At 41.6% G+C, this 17917-nt stretch overlaps 1 protein-coding gene across 6 annotated transcripts in view; it reads right to left on the bottom strand.

Moving 5' to 3' along the window:
- Positions 1–17841, bottom strand: part of ARHGAP17 (Rho GTPase activating protein 17) — a 47874-nt gene extending 30033 nt beyond the window's left edge. For 5 of the 6 annotated variants that reach the window (XM_080384770.1, XM_080384771.1, XM_080384768.1 and 2 more), the window contains exon 1: positions 17682–17841. In XM_080384770.1, the coding sequence (XP_080240896.1) occupies positions 17682–17734 (53 nt within the window). In that variant the 5' untranslated portion in view covers positions 17735–17841. Of the gene's footprint in view, positions 1–13651; positions 13724–17681 lie in introns of all 6 variants that reach the window. The other variant, XM_080384772.1, reaches the window with a different exon arrangement.
- Between the last annotated feature and the right edge of the window lie 76 nt (positions 17842–17917).

Raw genomic sequence — 17917 nt, 5'->3', positions numbered from 1 at the left:
GAGAAACTGTAATTCTCAACAAAATTTCTGTTGCCAAATTGATTCTTTGAACACTTTTTCTTTTCTATTTAAGACAGAAGATAGTGCACTTAACATGAAATATGTCACGCCACATAAACGCTGGTGTCACTTTCTATCTGGGGATGGCGTGGCCAGAAGTAACTGCCTTCACTCACTCCATGCAAAAAATCCAGGAGGTCTGAGAGTGAAACGACTGTATTTTTTATTCTAGACACGTTAATTACAATACCTTAGCTTGCTGTAACACTTTAAAAATTTATTGCATGTGCCCCCAATTGGCCTCCTCTCTAAGTGTTTTATAGTATCATTCATTTTATTTCTTTCCTTCTTTCCAGAAAGGCCCAGCCCAGCCCACAGCATAGCTCAGGGTGCAGGGCTCTGCTGAAGCTTGCTGCCTGGCTCAGCTGTGAGCAGGGTGAGCAGAACAGCTCTCACCCCACAGGCTTAAAACTGGTCCCTTCACTTTTTATTTTACAACTCCTTCACATTTTCAGGCCAGAAGTCTTCTCTGTGTATCTGGAAATGGCACATGAGAATTCCTGAGATAAAAGTGTATCTTCCATGGGGAAAGAATTTTCATTTCCATGCATAAAATGAAATGGCTCTATTAAGAGATTAAAAAAAAAAAAAGAAATAAAAAGCTTCCTTAACCAGTATTTGAGATCTCACTGGCTTCACAGCAGTGTCCTGCCTATGACCACATCAGTTCCGACCCAGGGGATGGTCTCCAGAGCAGGTCAAAGCTACAAAACCAGTAGAAATTTATACTCCTGAACAGCCAACAAGGATGCAACAAGAGCAAACTTGACATGAAGAGCCATAAAAACTTGGACATTCACAACAGAACAAGTGACTCAGTTGAAATGTCGAAGTGGAAACAGAAACCTTGACTCACGCATGGCAGATGGGAGGTGGAGCTGGCAGGAGGTGATGCCACTGGTGGGCAGTTTGCTTCATGGAGAAACGACAAATCCGCGTTCCTAACTCCGGAAAGATTTCAGCAGAAGCAAGGAGACATCCACCCGAAACATGAGTCAAAATTAAAGCTAGCCTTCCCTGCTGTTTGATTTTCCTTAAAGCATTTGTTTGTTACCACCAATAACCGAATGAGCTCTGATGGTGAGCGAATGCTTCAGAGCACCTTTGCCGGTGCTGTGCTGGCAGCACATCCTGCCCGCTCTGCACATACAATAGGCAGGATTTGCTGCCAGGAAAAATGAAAGAATCAGCAGCTCTGTTCCAAAACAAGGAATCCAGAATTAGATTGCAATTTCCCTTCTAAAAGCTTTGCTTTTTTAACGTTCACTAAGACAAACTTCATAGAAAATGTAACTTAAAGGTGTTTCAGGACTATCAGCTTGCTTCTCCCCATTTGACATTGTGGTAAATTTCTGGGAACGGGCTTCCCTTTTAAGCTGGGTGAACCTTTCTGCATTTTATAATCCACATCAAAGGAACCTAATTATTAAACACATAAAATAATTTTAAAACTAAATGAAAATTTCAATCCGGGCAAGAGATGAAACAGCTGAACATAACAGAGACAAACTCGGTGCTACCTTTTCAAGGACGCAGGAGAAGCAGCTGCTGGTATCAATTACCGTGCACTTAAAGCGACTGCTGCAGTCAGTACCCAAACGTGAGATAAATCATTGTCTAGGGCAGATTCTTCCTTAATTTTTACTTGGTTTTGACTTCAAGAAATCAAGGTGATGCAGGGAACCTCTTGTTTTCCAGCTCAGAAAAACATGACAAGGTTTGCCCGGCCCCTTCCTCCTCCCAGGCAGCCAGGCTCACACCAGCACTCCTTACCTGAAATAGAATTTAAAATACAGGTTGTAATACACCTATTTCTCACTCCCAGATTCTGCATTTCTGTATGTTTTTCAGCAGTTGAGATCTTTAACACACTAAAGGATCTTTCTGCGCAACCGGAAAGCAAAAATCCTACAGTTGTGGTCTTCATAAACATAATAAATTAAAGGTCACTTTTCAAAACCACTTTATTACAAAGAATTTCTTTTGCTTCCTTTGGCAGCCTGCAGCATATACTCAGCTTTGTGGATATACTGTAAGAGTTTGGTTTCACCTGTACAGCATTTTGAAGATGAGCCACAGCAGAAATGTTTGGCCAAGTACACCTCCCACCACAGAAACCAAGTTCATTAAGTCACACAAGCCCCAAATTAATCTCTTTTTGACTCTCTGCCATTAAAAAAAAAACCAAACAACAAAACCAGCGTTCATACTGAAAGGTGACAAATTGGGATCATCAATGAGGTTGATTTTTTTCCAGAGAAACTAGCATAACCCCAGGTAAGTATCAATATTGCCCGCGTTCTTCTTAAACATTCTAAAATCACTGCAGAATGACTGTCAGATGACAGTCACCATTTTCAATATTACTTAGTATTTAGGGAACACCACTCACCACCAGTCACCAGTTACTTTGAGTTTGCCTAGTATCTGCATTTTTCACCCAAATTAACAATAGAAACTTCTGCACAAGTATTACTTTCATCATAAATCTGGTGACTGCCAATGCTTTAGTGGCAGTAGCAGAAATCACACCAAAGGCTGCTGTTTCGGACAAGATAACCCTCCAGCTCACTTCCTATGGAAAGTCCAGTAGGACTTTACAGTGCAGAAACAGTTCTCATACTAAAATTGGTGACACTTGAGTCACCAGTTTTAAGCCATCTAGTTACTGAAGCTTCTGCACTTCTAATCCTTTAGAAGTGCTTGGAAAAAAGGTGCATCACCACCAAGAAACCAAAATATTTAATTAATCATGTTCTGTATCTTTAGAAAGCCAAAACTACAATTCAGGCCTCACTAAATTGATAAAGATTTCTGCTCCTTTGTCTTCCTTCTTCATTTTCTCCGCTGAGTTCCTCCACCAAACATTGCTTGGTCGCTCAATCTAAAAGCTGCAACTTTGATCTCTTCTATAATCTCAGCCATCCGATGCTGAAGGATGGAGCCTGACTGCTCTAATTAAAGGCAGACCAGGCTTTAGGGAGATTATCATCTTGGAAAAAAAGCAGACTGTTCCTTTGCAGTTGCAGGGAAACCCACAACAGACTGTTCACATTAGGGGATCTGAAATTCCTTCGTAAGTGAAATGGATCCAAGGCTCCTCTCCCAAGTGAGGCAGTAAATTTAGCTATTTAGAACAACCACGGCTCAAGCCAAATCCTATTTTAGGGACACCCTCGGAGGTACTGTCGCTGCAGTGAGGCCCCGCACTGCCCTTCAGAACTCCAGTCCTTCCTTGTCAAAATATACATTTGTTTTTAATACTAGATATTGAGAATTAAACCAAATATGGTGCAGTGTGAAAAAACCCAAATGGTCAGTTAAGTCTATGCAACAAAGCTAGGTAGATAATTTTGAGCTACATGCACTGCAAATTGGAGATTAATGCAACCTGAGCTTTTGATATAGCAAAAATACAGTTGTGGTTCAAATGCAGAACCAGATTTAAAGCACTTTTCTTTGATGAAGTGATGTTTCAAGTGAGCTTTGATGAATGAGTCTGATAGCTTTTAAACTTCTGGACACAAACAAAAATTTACATTTAAGTGCTTCCAGCTGACTACTGTCCCAGCAAATCAAATACTTATTGCTAACCTACTATTTCATACCACAAACAGAAATTTAGCTAAAGCTCTCCTTGTATGCTTTTTAACTTCCAAAAAAACTCAAGCCTCCACTCACACTGTATGTTAGGCCAATATAAAAACACGTGGCTTGTTTTGAAAAAGTGCATTTGATTTGTGAAAGTACTAATACCTTCAGAAGGAAAAAGCAAAGTGCTGCTGAAGGGGCTTAAAATTCTAAATGCTTAAATCCAGTCACGACGAAACTAGCGGTGGTCATATGTTTCTTTCCAAAGTAAGCACTCTTGTGTCAAGCTGTCACAAATTAGCATGCAAAAAACCCCCAAGGAATCTGAGGCAAAGCTAAGCTACATAAGAAACTTTCTAAGCTTATCCTAAAGAGGAAAAAGCAAGGCATAAAAAAATAGTTGAGTATTATAATGTATATTTCTCATGCTAAGTACGCTCCACATAACATGTACTACAGAACCTGAACTTTCCAAACATGTCAGTTTATTAATATGATTTATTTTTAAAACAGTATACAAACACCCTTACATGATGTCTTGGTAAAAAAACTGGTTTTAGTATTTAACTTCCCGGTATTTATTTACATTAAAAAGTTTATTTTCACACAAGGGCTTTCCCTCCTCCAAGCAAGAAAATCTTTTTGTTGAAATAACTTCATCTAGAATTAGCTGGGTACAATTTTGATATGAGACAGCAGCACAGAAAGCAACCTAAATCATTATTGAATTTGTTATTCCTTAATCTCAGGTGCAATTTTACATTCCCTGTATGCCAACACAAATGTAGCCACTGCCAAAATGGGAGCTCTCGCTGCTGCCTTTGTGCTCCAGTGGCACTCACAACTCAGCCGCAGCAGAGCCCCGAGTCTCGCTGAAAACGAACCTGGCCGAAGTCAGCCATGAACCAGCCTGCAGCCACCTCCTGCTCCGGGCTGGCCCTCCAGAGCTGCCCACCTCGGCCCCCCACAGCAGCTTGAACTTGCACCACCTTGAGCCACCACCAAACCAAACGCACGACAAGGAGCAAACGCTGGATTCCTCCATTGCACAATTCCCTACAACTTTTCTCCTTTCAAGAGTCCTGTCTGAAGCATCCTCCCTCCCCTGAACTTCAGGTACCACTCCTTACATCCCTCCCCTGCATCAGCAGCAGTCAAAGGCAGCTCAGACTGGAACTACATCCAATAAACTACTGGTTTCCAGTTGTCTTGGCCCCCTCCCTAAGCCACCCCATGGCTGCAACACTCCCTGCCCGTGGGCAGGGGAGCTGGCACCAGTGCAGGCTGGGCAGGGAGAGGGGAAATCTGTCCCTTTTAGCAACAGCAGCTACTTAACATCAGCTTAAACTGCACCCTGAGGCCAACATTTCATGAACAGGGAGGTGACATCAGCTGGCAGAGCTGCTGAAAAAAGCTGTTGTGTCCTCCCTCCTACCATCCTCAGCTGCTTGCACAAGCATCTCCACTACTCAGTAGCTCAAAGGATTGACCTGGCTGATCAACTAACCTGGCTGGAAGAAAACCCATTTTCAGTCAGATTAACTTCACTGTGGAGATCAAAATGCACGCACAAAGAAAGGGTGGGAATAAATGGAAGGGCAGTGGGGAGTCAGGGCATGGCAGCAAGGGCACGGCTGCAAAGCAACATGCAGTTGTACACCCTGACCACAGTTAAGGCAGCAGCTGATGTTTCTGGGTAAGAGAATGGCTCATGAATTTCCTACACGTGGGTTTGGCAGCTTTTAGTTTTAGACAAGGACCAGTCCCCTCGCCAAACCACCTGCTGACATGAGAACTCCTTCACGTTTAGAAGGGGAAAAAAACCCCAAAACCTCAACCAACAAACCACCAAAACCCCCTCAGACATATCCTGAACTTTCCAACAAGACATGGCTTTCCATTCTAGCCACGAAACAGGTGGATCGCCCACTAACTCAGGACACTTTTAATTTTTATTATTTCTTTTACCCGAAGTCCTGCATTCTCCAATCACTGGAAAAGACTCCAAGAGGCAGTAGTGCCTTTTGCAAAGACAAACTTTTTGCAGTGCAGGTACGTTTGAATAGGAAAAATACACAATACGGGAATGAGCAAAATACACCAAACTGCTAGAAGAATCCTGGGCGTTTTTGGCATATTTATTTGCTTTTTTGCACTTTGGCAGGACATTTCAGCTACACATTACCTTGCATAAGTGTCAAAAAATTCCAATCCAGAATGAACATTTCACTAAAGGTAAAGCTGTTCTTAATTTTATATACTGTCCAGACAGGTCTATTTAAGTTCGGGAATTCACAAAACTGGCAAGAGAAAGCCTTAGAAAAGGAACTAAACTGAATCAACGCAAGAAGTAAAACAAGGAAACACAGAAAAGGCAGAACAATGAAGTAGGAATAGAAAGTAAGAATGCAAAAAGGAATTGGAAGCTTTGAATCAACAGTAAAAAAAGTGTAAGGGAATCCAGGGACTTAAAGTTACACAAAATTGACTGAGGGTAGTGACAAAACAGGGATTACTCTTTATGCCTACTATTTCACAGTGAAGCCTTTGCACTGATTTTCTGATCAGTAGCCATGATTAACAATTAATGGTGAACCCTTTATTATGTTTCACCAACAGGAAAGAGAGTTTCTGAGCCGAGTTTGACAATTAGCCTGCAACTGAGACGACTCATCCAATTACTGGGTTTTACAGCACTGGATATAGATGTCTGTTTTTATGTTGCTTAGATACAGCATATACAAGACCAGACTGATGTGTATAACATGCAGAATCATGCCATTACTGCCCTGCTATGTGTTGCACACGATGCTTTTTGCTGTCCCAGCATGAAACTGCAAGTTAACTCTATCACTAGATTTCCAAGAAGGAAATACAAGCCTTGGAGTAATAGTCTAATCAAGGTTTATTAACCTATACTGTATTTCCAACACACACTTGGACCTGCTGCTACAAAACCAGGATTATTTTATCCTACTGTTCAATTCGTACAAAAAACATCAGAACACTTAATCTCCGTATTAAATCGGCTTACAGCAAAACAAACCAGTTAAATATTCGACTGAAATAGAAGCTGCAACAGTTTAGTTCACACATTTCTTTTTCTGCATGAAAATACTAGCTTTCTATCTTCGTTTTCAACAGAACATTTTAATCAGGTGGATTAATATCTTCTATAGGTTGCTTGATAATTAGTTCATAGATGCCAGAGAAGTTTGCATTTGAATACGCTGCTGTACTTCTCAAAGCCACGTCACAGCCACAGCTTTCCAATCTGCATGCAAGGCAATTCATCTCCTAAAAAAGGGCCAATCTTTTAACTTAATTTTCCTGTCACTAGCTAAAGTAGTTTTTTGTAGCCTTAACTGTGTCACCAAGGATGTGTGTACAAGTGCACGACAAGTGGCATGCTCTGACAGCATCAACAGCTCTCAACAATGACCTACCTGTTCTGTACAGGTTACCAGTCACCAGCTGTACAAGTTACCAATTTTCCTTTTATTAATTTTCATTCTGGAAGTGTCACTGCTATCTTGAGAAACATGCAATCTCGCCAATGAATATATTTATACAAAAACCTCAGTCCAGCAATTTCTGGCACAGGACAATTTGTAAGCCAGATGGGAAAAAACCTCCATTATTAATCCTTCTCACCTAAAAGTGATTTGGGTATTTTGCATACTCAGGTTTTGCAGATCCCCTGGTTCTTTGATTCACTCTGCTGCAGTCCCCAGGATGTTCCTGTCATTTTGCAATGCAATTAACTTCACAAGAAAACAATCTGTGTTGAGTAAAAAAAAAAGGCTCCACCTCATGAGGAGAAGAACTTGTGACCTCACCCAGCTGGCGCGTATTTATGAAAGCTGTTTCCTGTTGAGACAGCAGGACTGTCCAAGCATAAGATGCACAACTATTCTGACGTGCTTTTATCAGCAATGGAAAAGCCATTGCAAACTCAAAGCTTTTAAGACTACTTAGTTCCTAAGGAATAAATCTTAACCAAAATGTTCAAATTCAGTCAACAAAGCAATGCTGCAGATAAAAAGGATACTCACAAGTTCCCTTTTTTTTTTTTTTTCTTGTCTAGACAGCAAGTGCTGCTTTGAGCATGACAGTTTCAGCGAGGATCAAATTCAGCCTTCCTTTCAAGACTGGTACCTATAACAATCAAACAGCCCTGACAAAATGAGGTAATCAAGCACAGTGATCTGTTAGAAATCACTTGATATGCCACCACCAACTGCTGTGAAGCTACTCTGTTCTGAATTACCAGAGATCAGCCATACCTCACCCAGTTTAATTGGCATTATTAAGCTCCCATTGGTTTCAGACCAGAGCTGTGCCATGGCAAACAGGGGCAGCTAATTCCTGCTTTATGTAAGACCTAACACTGGGTTGGAGGTTCTCCTAAAACACCAAAAAAACGGAGCTACTTCTTTTAAGCCATGAAACCTCTCTTTCTGGAAGCGGTGCATAATACTAGAAAACATCTCTAAGACACTAAGACACTTTTCATTTAACCACATCCTAAAAAGACCATATGTATTTGGCATTTCATCATTTGCTAATACAATGACCTCTAAAGAGCAGTTCTGGTCACAGATCCGTTATCATAACCTAAAAATACCATGGCAAGTATCTAAGAAATACATTTGCTTTCATAAATTCCAAGTGTATCACATTACAGCATCAGGTTGAAAGAGCTTGTTAGATCACTTTAGCTATTTTGGCAGATTAAATCATTACTATTTTAGGATTTTGACTCTGAGCATAACCTTATATTAAAATTATTTGCGCTAAGTAACACCATCACATCAAGTCAGAATCAAGGAATCACAACTTCACCCACAAAGAGGGTAATACCAAGATTATTTTGTTTATATGAATAAATATCAGAAGAGCTGGACTCCACCTCCAGAATGCAGTTGCACAGCTGACCATTATATGCTGCCCTAGACCCTTCAAAACCTTGTGAAACCACCAGAGAAAAATCTGCACAGAAAAATGACATTTTATTAATCATTTTAAGGCAACATAAGACTGTGCTTTCCTGAGACAGATGCTCCCTTTACCCTTGCTGTGTAGTTCTGACCCCCCAGCAGAAGAGGAAGCCCAAGATGATCCAGTTACAACAGATCCTATGCTGTATGTCTGTCTATTGTGACTATTTTATCAGTCCTCTGATTTATTTCATCAAGCAGCAGCATGATGAACAGAGCCGAAAGAGATGAGGGCATGCACACAAGAGGACAATTAATATTTCCTAAATCCCTGAGTACGGAATCCTTTTAATTTTTTTCTACAGAAAAAATCTCAAGTATTTCACACACTGCCCACTCAGCACTTGACACACAAGTCTGCCACAAAGTTATTATATAACTTTCTTCTTCTAACCAACAGGCTGTAGCTAGTTCTCACCCGGAAAGCACAACATTTTATTAAGGTATCTTCAAGTCAACAAAATATAGCACAACGAAACCAAGTCATTCTTCACCACCAAATACCACAGATTTTTACGTAAGTTTGAAAAGCATTTTCTGCATCTATTAAGGGGAAGCAAAATAACTGAAGCTGCATCTGCCTTGGCAGCACCCACTGCTCAGAAAAATAAGGCAACACACTAAGGGTCTCATTCTCATATTGCAGGCACGGAAAAACATGTTTCTTTCATACAAGATCCACTTAAGAAGATCAGTAGTTTAAACTATCAGAATTTGAACTTTCTGAGAAGCAGGGGAGCAGACCACAGCTTTAACACATTCTTCAGCTGTTCAGTAAGGTGGAGCTTGATGTTAGCAATGATGGGCAATCTGTGCGTGGACCACCACAAGCCTGGTGCTATCAGACACCAACCACACCGAAGTCACCTCGGGCTCAGGAAGCTCCTGAGATAGACACAGCTGATGGCCGTGAGAACATGTGTGGGAAACACCACGGGATACTGGAGCCTTGCACCCTTCCCACGTCATCAGCTTCTGGACGCTGGGCAAGGCAGACGCAGCCCAGCTGAGGCACTCCTAGGTTTTCATGTGGTCTGGAACCGAATCACAAGTGATGAGGCTTTTTAAACAAAGGGCTGAGCAAATACTTACTCATTGATTTAAAACCTGTTGCTGCCCTTATAAGAGCACTCCAAATGCAACGTGAAGTATCTAGAAAGTTTCATATGGTGGTTTTCTGGAAAACACCATATGCAATGCACTAAGCACAGCATTACACACAGCTAATTTCTGCCGAGAAGTAACTTTCTCCAAAACACAGCGTCATTTCTTAAACAGTTTCTAATCTTAAGGATTCCTAACAACCTAGACTTTAAAGCAATAGGAGGTCATCTTGGTCCTGGAGGAATTAAGAGATACTGGTAACTGACTGCCTTTACAAAACTTTGAGGGAACACCTAAAAGCAGGCCAAAACACACTCCTTGTTTTCTGGCCATCTGTTCACAGACAAAACCTCTCCTCTTACCAGGGGTTCCAGTACAAGTCAGCTTCTCCCCAGCAGCAGCAGGCTGAGTTCAGCCTCACAGACCTCACCAGCTCACAAGCTGTCTACCAAGACAGAACAATTGAAGAAAGTCTCTACAATGTCCTCAACTCAGGTAAATTCAGGTAATTTTTCCTTCGGCTTTAGCAATGTGCTTTGAAGGGTACATTAATCAACAGGATTAACAGGCATGCTCAAAAAATTTAATCTAGATTACATCTTGGACACAATTTATATCCACAAACTACTCCATTTGTTGCTGCGTTAATGGCAGTCACACACACACTGGCAAGTGCCAAGTCCTACCACAAGAAGCAGCCCCAAACTGAAAACATAATAGCTGCATGTTTTCCTATAATTGGAAGTTTGTACTGTTAGAAAAATCAGATTCCTGAGCTGCACAAGGCATTACATTGTGTCAGTTTTCCCCAAAGGGTGCAGGAAACAGATAAATATGCAGATACCAAGAGACTTTGTTGATACACTGCTGAGGCTGAGAAGCAGTGTTAAAGGGGTAGCGGCTGATACTTGGCTTGCTTACACCTCGGACAGACACACCATTTCATAAAGTTCTGCACTTCTGCACAGCCGTACCGTAGCCTAGAAGCGGCTAAGCGGTAATGAGCAGTTTATGCAGCTGGATACACCAGCGCCAGCGTTTCAGGCAATACAAAGCTTACTGCCTCCTTGCTCTGCCTGTTCAACAGCCAAACTACCAACACAGAGATGTTTAGATAATGCATTCCCTTTGCTGTCAGTATACAAGTGCTTTAGCATTCACACACATTTTATTTCAATCAGTCCTTGACAGTTACATGAAATCCAAAGGTCTGCACATGTTCAGCAAAACAGATCTTCCCTAATTTCATCTGCTTGGACTCTTTTAAACCCATCATCAAATTGCTCTGCCATCCAGAAAGATCTAAGTCAATTTTCTAATTAAAGAGACCTCAAGCTTCATTTGGAGATAAACAGGAAATGTCTAAGTTAACTATTATAAACACTGAACTGAGATTTTTCTTTTCATGAGTACTCCGACACAGAAAAATGTCAACCTAAAAGACCAAGTACAAAGCAGATCTCCCCCTGCCTGTAAATATGAATGTATTTCAGCGTTGTTTACCACTTTTTCAAATCTCTTTGCCAATGACAACATGCACTCCAAGTAAATAACATTTATCACATTTAAATTCTTTTAAAAGGATGTTTGGGTGAGACTGACATTTTCAGATACCGGGGTCATACTCAATTTTATTTTTTTTTTCCTACACAAGAACTAGAAAAACATTAAAGAAATATTTCTCTGACATTAAATGGCATTGCAGGGTTCATGTTATATTGTCTGAAGTGTTACGGACTTAACAGAGGCAAGTGCATTCTTGTTTTACCACCCTGGATGCTTCAAAAAGCTAGTTTGTAAAGTACTAGCAACAAAAGCCAAAGAAGCAGAAGAACTTCCTTAGGCAATAACTCACAGAACAATTCTGAAAAAAGACTAGAACCAACGGATAACACTTTAGCGGGAAGAAAAAAATTAGTAACTTGGATCACCCACTTTTCCCGTGAAGTATTACTAAAAATTGTTGTTTTCCAGCTGGTCTTTCCCTATACAAATCAAATGTAAGTAGTTTCTTACTGTACAGAATCATTCAATAATATTACATTAAAGCAAGTTAAAAAGACTATGTTACAATAACATCGATTCTAACTTACAGGTTGCCAAGTGGCTTGAAGAAATACTAAATATAGTTTAGCATAGTAAATTTTATGCAGGGCATGAGCTATTAAAAGGTATGTTCTAATAATCCTGTTGAGTCACAGTAATGTCATGTGTACAGGGCCTGGAGAAATCTATCTGTACACAAGAAATTGTATTTAAACAGTGGCAGACTAGTAAAGAAGCTATAGTAAGTTAGTTTCTTGCATAAAAAAAAGGTCTTTCTAAGGCGGTTTGTGGTCTCTTCCAGATTTCTAATTAGTCAGATCTGCATGTCCCTGGTTTAAATTACTGTTAAAGCCTAAGGGCGGATAGAGTATCTCTCCTAGTAAAGACAGTAAGTATATCCACCACCTATTTATCAGTCTTGATCTTAGATGACTTCACCAGACCTAAACTTTCCAGACCAGTTGGATAGAGTAAGTTTTAATCTGTATGGTACTCTGTTGATCACACCTAAAAGATTAAAACAGAAATTGATGGGAACAACATCAATAGTTGTGTCCCCAGAGGCAGGAAAGCCCAACTCATGTAAAATAGTAAGACAGTCTAACGAGTGTCATTAATTACCAACCTGTTTTTCTGTAAGCAAATAGCATGATACAAACACCTCTACGGACTCATTCCTCACATAAATTACTTTGCTATGTAGTTCAAATGCTTATTAGTGTATCATTTGAAAGCCTTTAATGACAATGCCTCTGAACATTTATTTTCATTAGAGATGATTGCAACTATAAAGTAGAATACTTCCCGAGCTTCTCATCAAGATCTGTCTCCCTTTGTAATTTATAAAAGGGTATGAAAGTTCTAAGACAAGCACTCACAGATATCTGAAGAATTACTTTGTTGATGTCATACATAATACACCCTTTTCACTTCTGAGCCTAACACATAGCTGATCTGCTAACATGAGTACCTGCTTACAAAGCATCCCAAGGAAAAGTACAACACACCAGGAAGTGGTACCTCACCCCTTCAAATCTGTAAGACAGCATGTGCTAAAACATATTCCGCAACTTCCACTTCACAAGGCACTGTACCCAGATGAAGCACACACAAAATCTCTGTGTGAAACAAGGAACTTTTCTCAGTGCGTACAAGCCTCGGTCCTCAAAACAGATGAAAGCTTAGCAGAATTAACACAAATCCATTAAAATCAATCTCAGCATATAGCCTCTAAGGAATCAGAGGCCACCGGAAAACCATGACATTCAGAATGAAGGTTACTCTTTTTTTCTCCACCACCTTCCCACCCTTATTTTTTTAAGCCTAACGAAAAGTTTCAAGTTGTTTCCAGCTGCTTAGGCTGGAGTTGATACATAGCTCAAAATAAAGTTAGATTTTTGAGATAGTTGTTTTGTATGATTAGCTGTGTATCTGTCATGGTCAAGACGCCAGTTTATTCTCTTGCATTCATTCAGCTCATGCAGAACTAATTATTTCCTGGTAAGCCATGCCTCTGCTCCCCTTCATGCCCCAGCCCTGCTTCTTTAATTATCTCTGACTAGGTTCAAGATCCTTCATGATGACACAAGAATCAACACACACTGAGATTCACAGTTCGTTACTCTAGCTAAGACTGCCCCAGGGAAGTTCTGAAGCCACCTCACCGTGAGAGGTGGTCACACAGTTGCCTGGCCCAAACTTGCGACAGTCTCTGAAGCAGCCGACACTACCCGAAACCAGCCAACGAAACTCAAGGGACCAGTGCTTGAACTGTCAGTTTTCAATGAAAGGCAAAACATAGTTTCATTTCCCCCTTTCCTCCAGGTTTAGACAAGTAATTGATATTTCACCTTACAGGTTAACCAGCTTGGGTTGCTCCCCTCAGCAGAAACGCTTGCACACCTGCAGCACTTAAAACAAACCTGTCAAATACATAAAAAAATACTCAGTGACAGATTGAATACTTGTCTTAAGGCATCCAAAGACATCCATGAGATAATTGCTGCAAAATATTTAACACATCTATTAATTATTGTGGAATCCTGTTCCACTCAGCTAATCCCCTCTTTAATTAGTTTCCTACATATATTTCATAAATCTATATAATACTATCCACGCAGACTCATAGGCTTCCCATAAACACCATTCCTCTGCTTTAATGAAGCTCTTGCCCATCTTTTCTTATTTTTCCATGCTGAGGTATTACTTCTCTGATCCTCAGTCATGTATTTGTGGTACAAGGCCAAGGATGCCAACCTTGGGAAGCTGGGTGTAAGAAAGGCAGTACCATTCATACCTACAGCAAGCTGAACACGATAAATGTCTCTCTGATAAAGAGAAAAAAAACAGGGTAAAGACATCACTGATGCACAGCCAAGGGTTGCTGACCTCACGACAACACGCTTGTTCTCCCCACCCCTCAACTATAGCGAAAAAAGCTTTGAATGAGTGAAAAGCATAAGACTATACCCCTTCCGAATACACCACCATGAAAAGCAACAGCCAGTCGAAGGTCACCCTTTGGAGCAGCAGATTATACCAAAGAGCAAATGTGCCAGAAAAGGTAGCTGGGAGCAGGCAGTCCCTACAACATCCCCAAGCACCCCAGGAGAAACAGCAGAAATGTGACCCCTCAGCACAGATGCCCAAACTCTTCCTCCAAATACTACTTCTCTTGAGGGGCGGCTTCTTGACCTGCTAGATGTCCCAGTGGCGTATGGGGCCTTGAAAGACTGAACACTGCACCTCTTCAAGACATTTACATAAACATTAAAGTCCTTTTGACATAGGATTTGTCTCCTCATTCTGTCCAAGCATAAACAGCTAAGGAACAAGTTACACCAACTCAATGTAAACCCGTCTCAGAAAGCAGCAAGCTGCAATAGCACCAGATGGGAAGCAAGTTTCAATTTCCCCCCCGTCCCTTTTTTCCTTCAACATTACAAAACTGAAATGGTTCAGTCCTGGTTTTGGTACCCAGTGCCAGAAACACTTCCCTCTGCTAATACTGCCTGCAAGATCCTACTGAACGATGACTGTCGCATCTCCCACATCTTCCAAGAGTTGTACAGTGCTTATCAAAACCAGAGAATGCAGCACTGCCTGAAATCTGAAAACCTCAGCCCTGATATTTGCAAGTGAAGCCAATTACAAATCTGCCACTACTAAATGATTTTACTTTGGGAAATGAATTAAGACCCTGGTGACTACTGGAATGCTTGGCTAGTACATGAAATATAAGTACGCTAATAATATTAAATATTCACCAATTAACTTTAATAGCACATTTGATACACCTCTTGAAACAAAATGTTTTTCAAGTTAACTTTTATTAAAATGAAAGCGAACCATTTCTCCTTCTTTGTACACTGACTGGTCTAATCATGCTTGATTTCCTGATGAGTGTTGCAGGGCTGAAACATCCCTCTCACCTCCTCAGCTGAAGGAGGACAGATGCACGAGCATTTCCAGAAATTATCTCTATCAAATCAAAGTCTTCACTAGACTGTGGGCTCTGACACCCCTTAAAAACAGTTACTATTTCAAATGCTGTTTGTATCTAAGAAAACATCTAATAAAAAATGTTAAACATCTTTACAGACAACAAGATATCTTAAAAGTCACTGCAAAGAAAACATTAAAGAAAAACAGGTTTGGGGAAAAGCACTGCTCAGTTGTGCACAAGAATGCACTGCACAATGTAAGAGTATCTTCACTGATTTTCCACTGTTACAGCTCCTATACATACAGGTGATCATACACTGCAAAAGCCAACACAAACCTCCCGAGTTTTGTTTCTTTCCCTCCCATGCCCAAATTGCATCCATAAACTAAGTTTCCTGAGTTTCATTAGAATTAATGTAGATTTACAGTGCTGCAAATCATTTTGATTACATAAGCATTTTTCTTCAACTTGGAAAGCCACAAATATTAAGGGCAGCAACAAGAGCAAGTACCACCTTGTGCTAACAAGACTATGCCAACAAAACCCTTAAAGGGTCAATTTGGCTCATTCAAAGCACTTACAAACATGAGGATATAATTTATACACGAAAAAGGCAACAAGCAGCAATCAAAACTTTATGATTGCACTCACTCTTCAGTCTTCTCACCTCTATTTAAATAAAAATTTGTATGTTCTTGGGTAAAGAATCCGTACAACTAACCAAAGATACTTTATTGTTAAAACACACCGTGTAAGTGAAGACAGAACCAATAAGGATGTGCTTGTATTTAATATTGACCAAAACAGGAAAGAGAGAAAGACAGTCTAAATTTAATTTGAACTAGCTATTCATATTAAGCCTATAAAAACAAGCGAGTCAGTGTCATTTTAAATAGTTTTTAATGAAAAACAGTTACAGGTACTTGTCTGTATTTTAATGAAACTGAAAAACTTTGCTGCTCCAGACCCAGGCTGCCAAGGAACCAGTGGACTACCTGCGAAGTATGAGCAATGATCATGCACACAGACAACCACACCCCAAGAACCTCGTTGTGAAACAACAGATAGCTACAGCTTCCACTAGGCTTCAGCTGCATTTAGCCAAAGGTCATCATGAACCTCCCAACATGACTATAAACAGTTCTCCAGATTTAATTCTGATTTTCCCCTTGGAAACAGAAAGCAGCCCGAGATGTTTATCCTACTTGGTAGGATGCAGATTACTTGAAATTCCACTTAAGATTTGGATCTGTGGGCCCAACACATGCAAAAAGAGGATGCTAATAAACACTCTCACAATGTAAAAAAAAAAAAAAAAATCCATTAATTTACATAAAATGAGAATGAAAGGGCACAAGATTGGTTTGGAAGTTATGCTCTTTTACAGCAGAACAAACACCCTATTACAAATCTGCTGCTTAGCCATTATTAGCTGACACACTTGACCTGTTCTATAGGTATGTAGGCCCCAAATAATATAAACACTGTGTCAAATAAGTCATTGGAGTCGAGACCATGAAAATATAAACTCAGATAATATGAAAGTTTATATTTCCAGTGTAAGTACACCCTTTCAGATCAAGTTTTCCCTGAAAATAGAGAGGAGCTGGGAGGTAGCAGGGAAATACAGAACTCTACTAGACCCACTGTGAAGTTACATTTGTGTTTTTAGCACACAGAAGAGCTGCAGGACAATGCTCCTGTGACTCTGTGCAGGTTTCTTTCTACAGAGTCAGGCTAAAGGCCTTCCAAGACTCCGACATCTGGAAACTGGTGGCAATCATACCTACGAGCCTTCTGTTATTTTAGTTAAAATTAAGTGACAGAGGACACACTCTTTGAAGTCTCCTTAAATGTGAAAAAAGAGCAAGAAACAGATCAAATAACCCAATATTCACAGAGTAACAAAGGAAACCAAAGTGGCGAACCCCCCGGCAGGAAGCAAAAGATGCAAACAGCTGCGGGGGCCAGGGCCACCCCCGAGGGGGCTCAGGTGGCCCCACGGGCCCCGCCACAGACCCGGGGCTGACAAGTCCGAGCAGATCGGGCGAGGCCTCAGTGCCAGCGCAGACCGACCTGGAGCAGGCACTCGCCCAGGTCCCAGAACCAAGGACCGGAATCTTCATCATGCGGCTCATTTTTATATACTTTTGGAGCAATACTACGAAGAGAAGCGGCTCTTCCTCTCCTCCAGCCCGGTCCCGGGAGCCAGCCCCTGCTCCACCGCCTGCCCGCTCGATGCTCCCAGAGCCCACAGAAGGTTCCCCCCCGCGGTCATGGCCGGTCCCCTCCCCGCCCCCAGACTACGGATGGCCTCCGCCCGCTGCCCATTGGCTTCGCACGGAGAATCGGAGCCGCCGCCCGAGCCCCACCGGCGCCCCAGCCCGGCCCGGCGGGTCCGCCCACCGCCACGGGACCCTGGCCCCGCCGCTCACCTGCCGACGGTCTGGTTGGCCAGCTGCTTCATCCGGTTGAACTGTTTCTTCATGGCGGCAGCCGTTCCCCCGGCCTCCCGGCAAGCACCCACTGCTCCGCCGCAGCCACACCGCCCCGGCCTCCCGCCTCCTCCCTCCTCGCGGCGGCGCCACCGGCCCCGCCCCCACCGGAACCCACAACCACTTCCGGTCCCGCCCCCTCCCTCCCCTGCCCGTGGGGGAACGGGCGGGGCAGC

Source organism: Falco punctatus, assembly GCF_963210335.1.
Source record: "Falco punctatus genome assembly, chromosome: 4".
Lineage (NCBI taxonomy): Eukaryota > Metazoa > Chordata > Aves > Falconiformes > Falconidae > Falco > Falco punctatus.
Note: the sequence above shows the minus strand (reverse complement) of the source record. Positions and strands in the feature narration are given on the sequence as shown.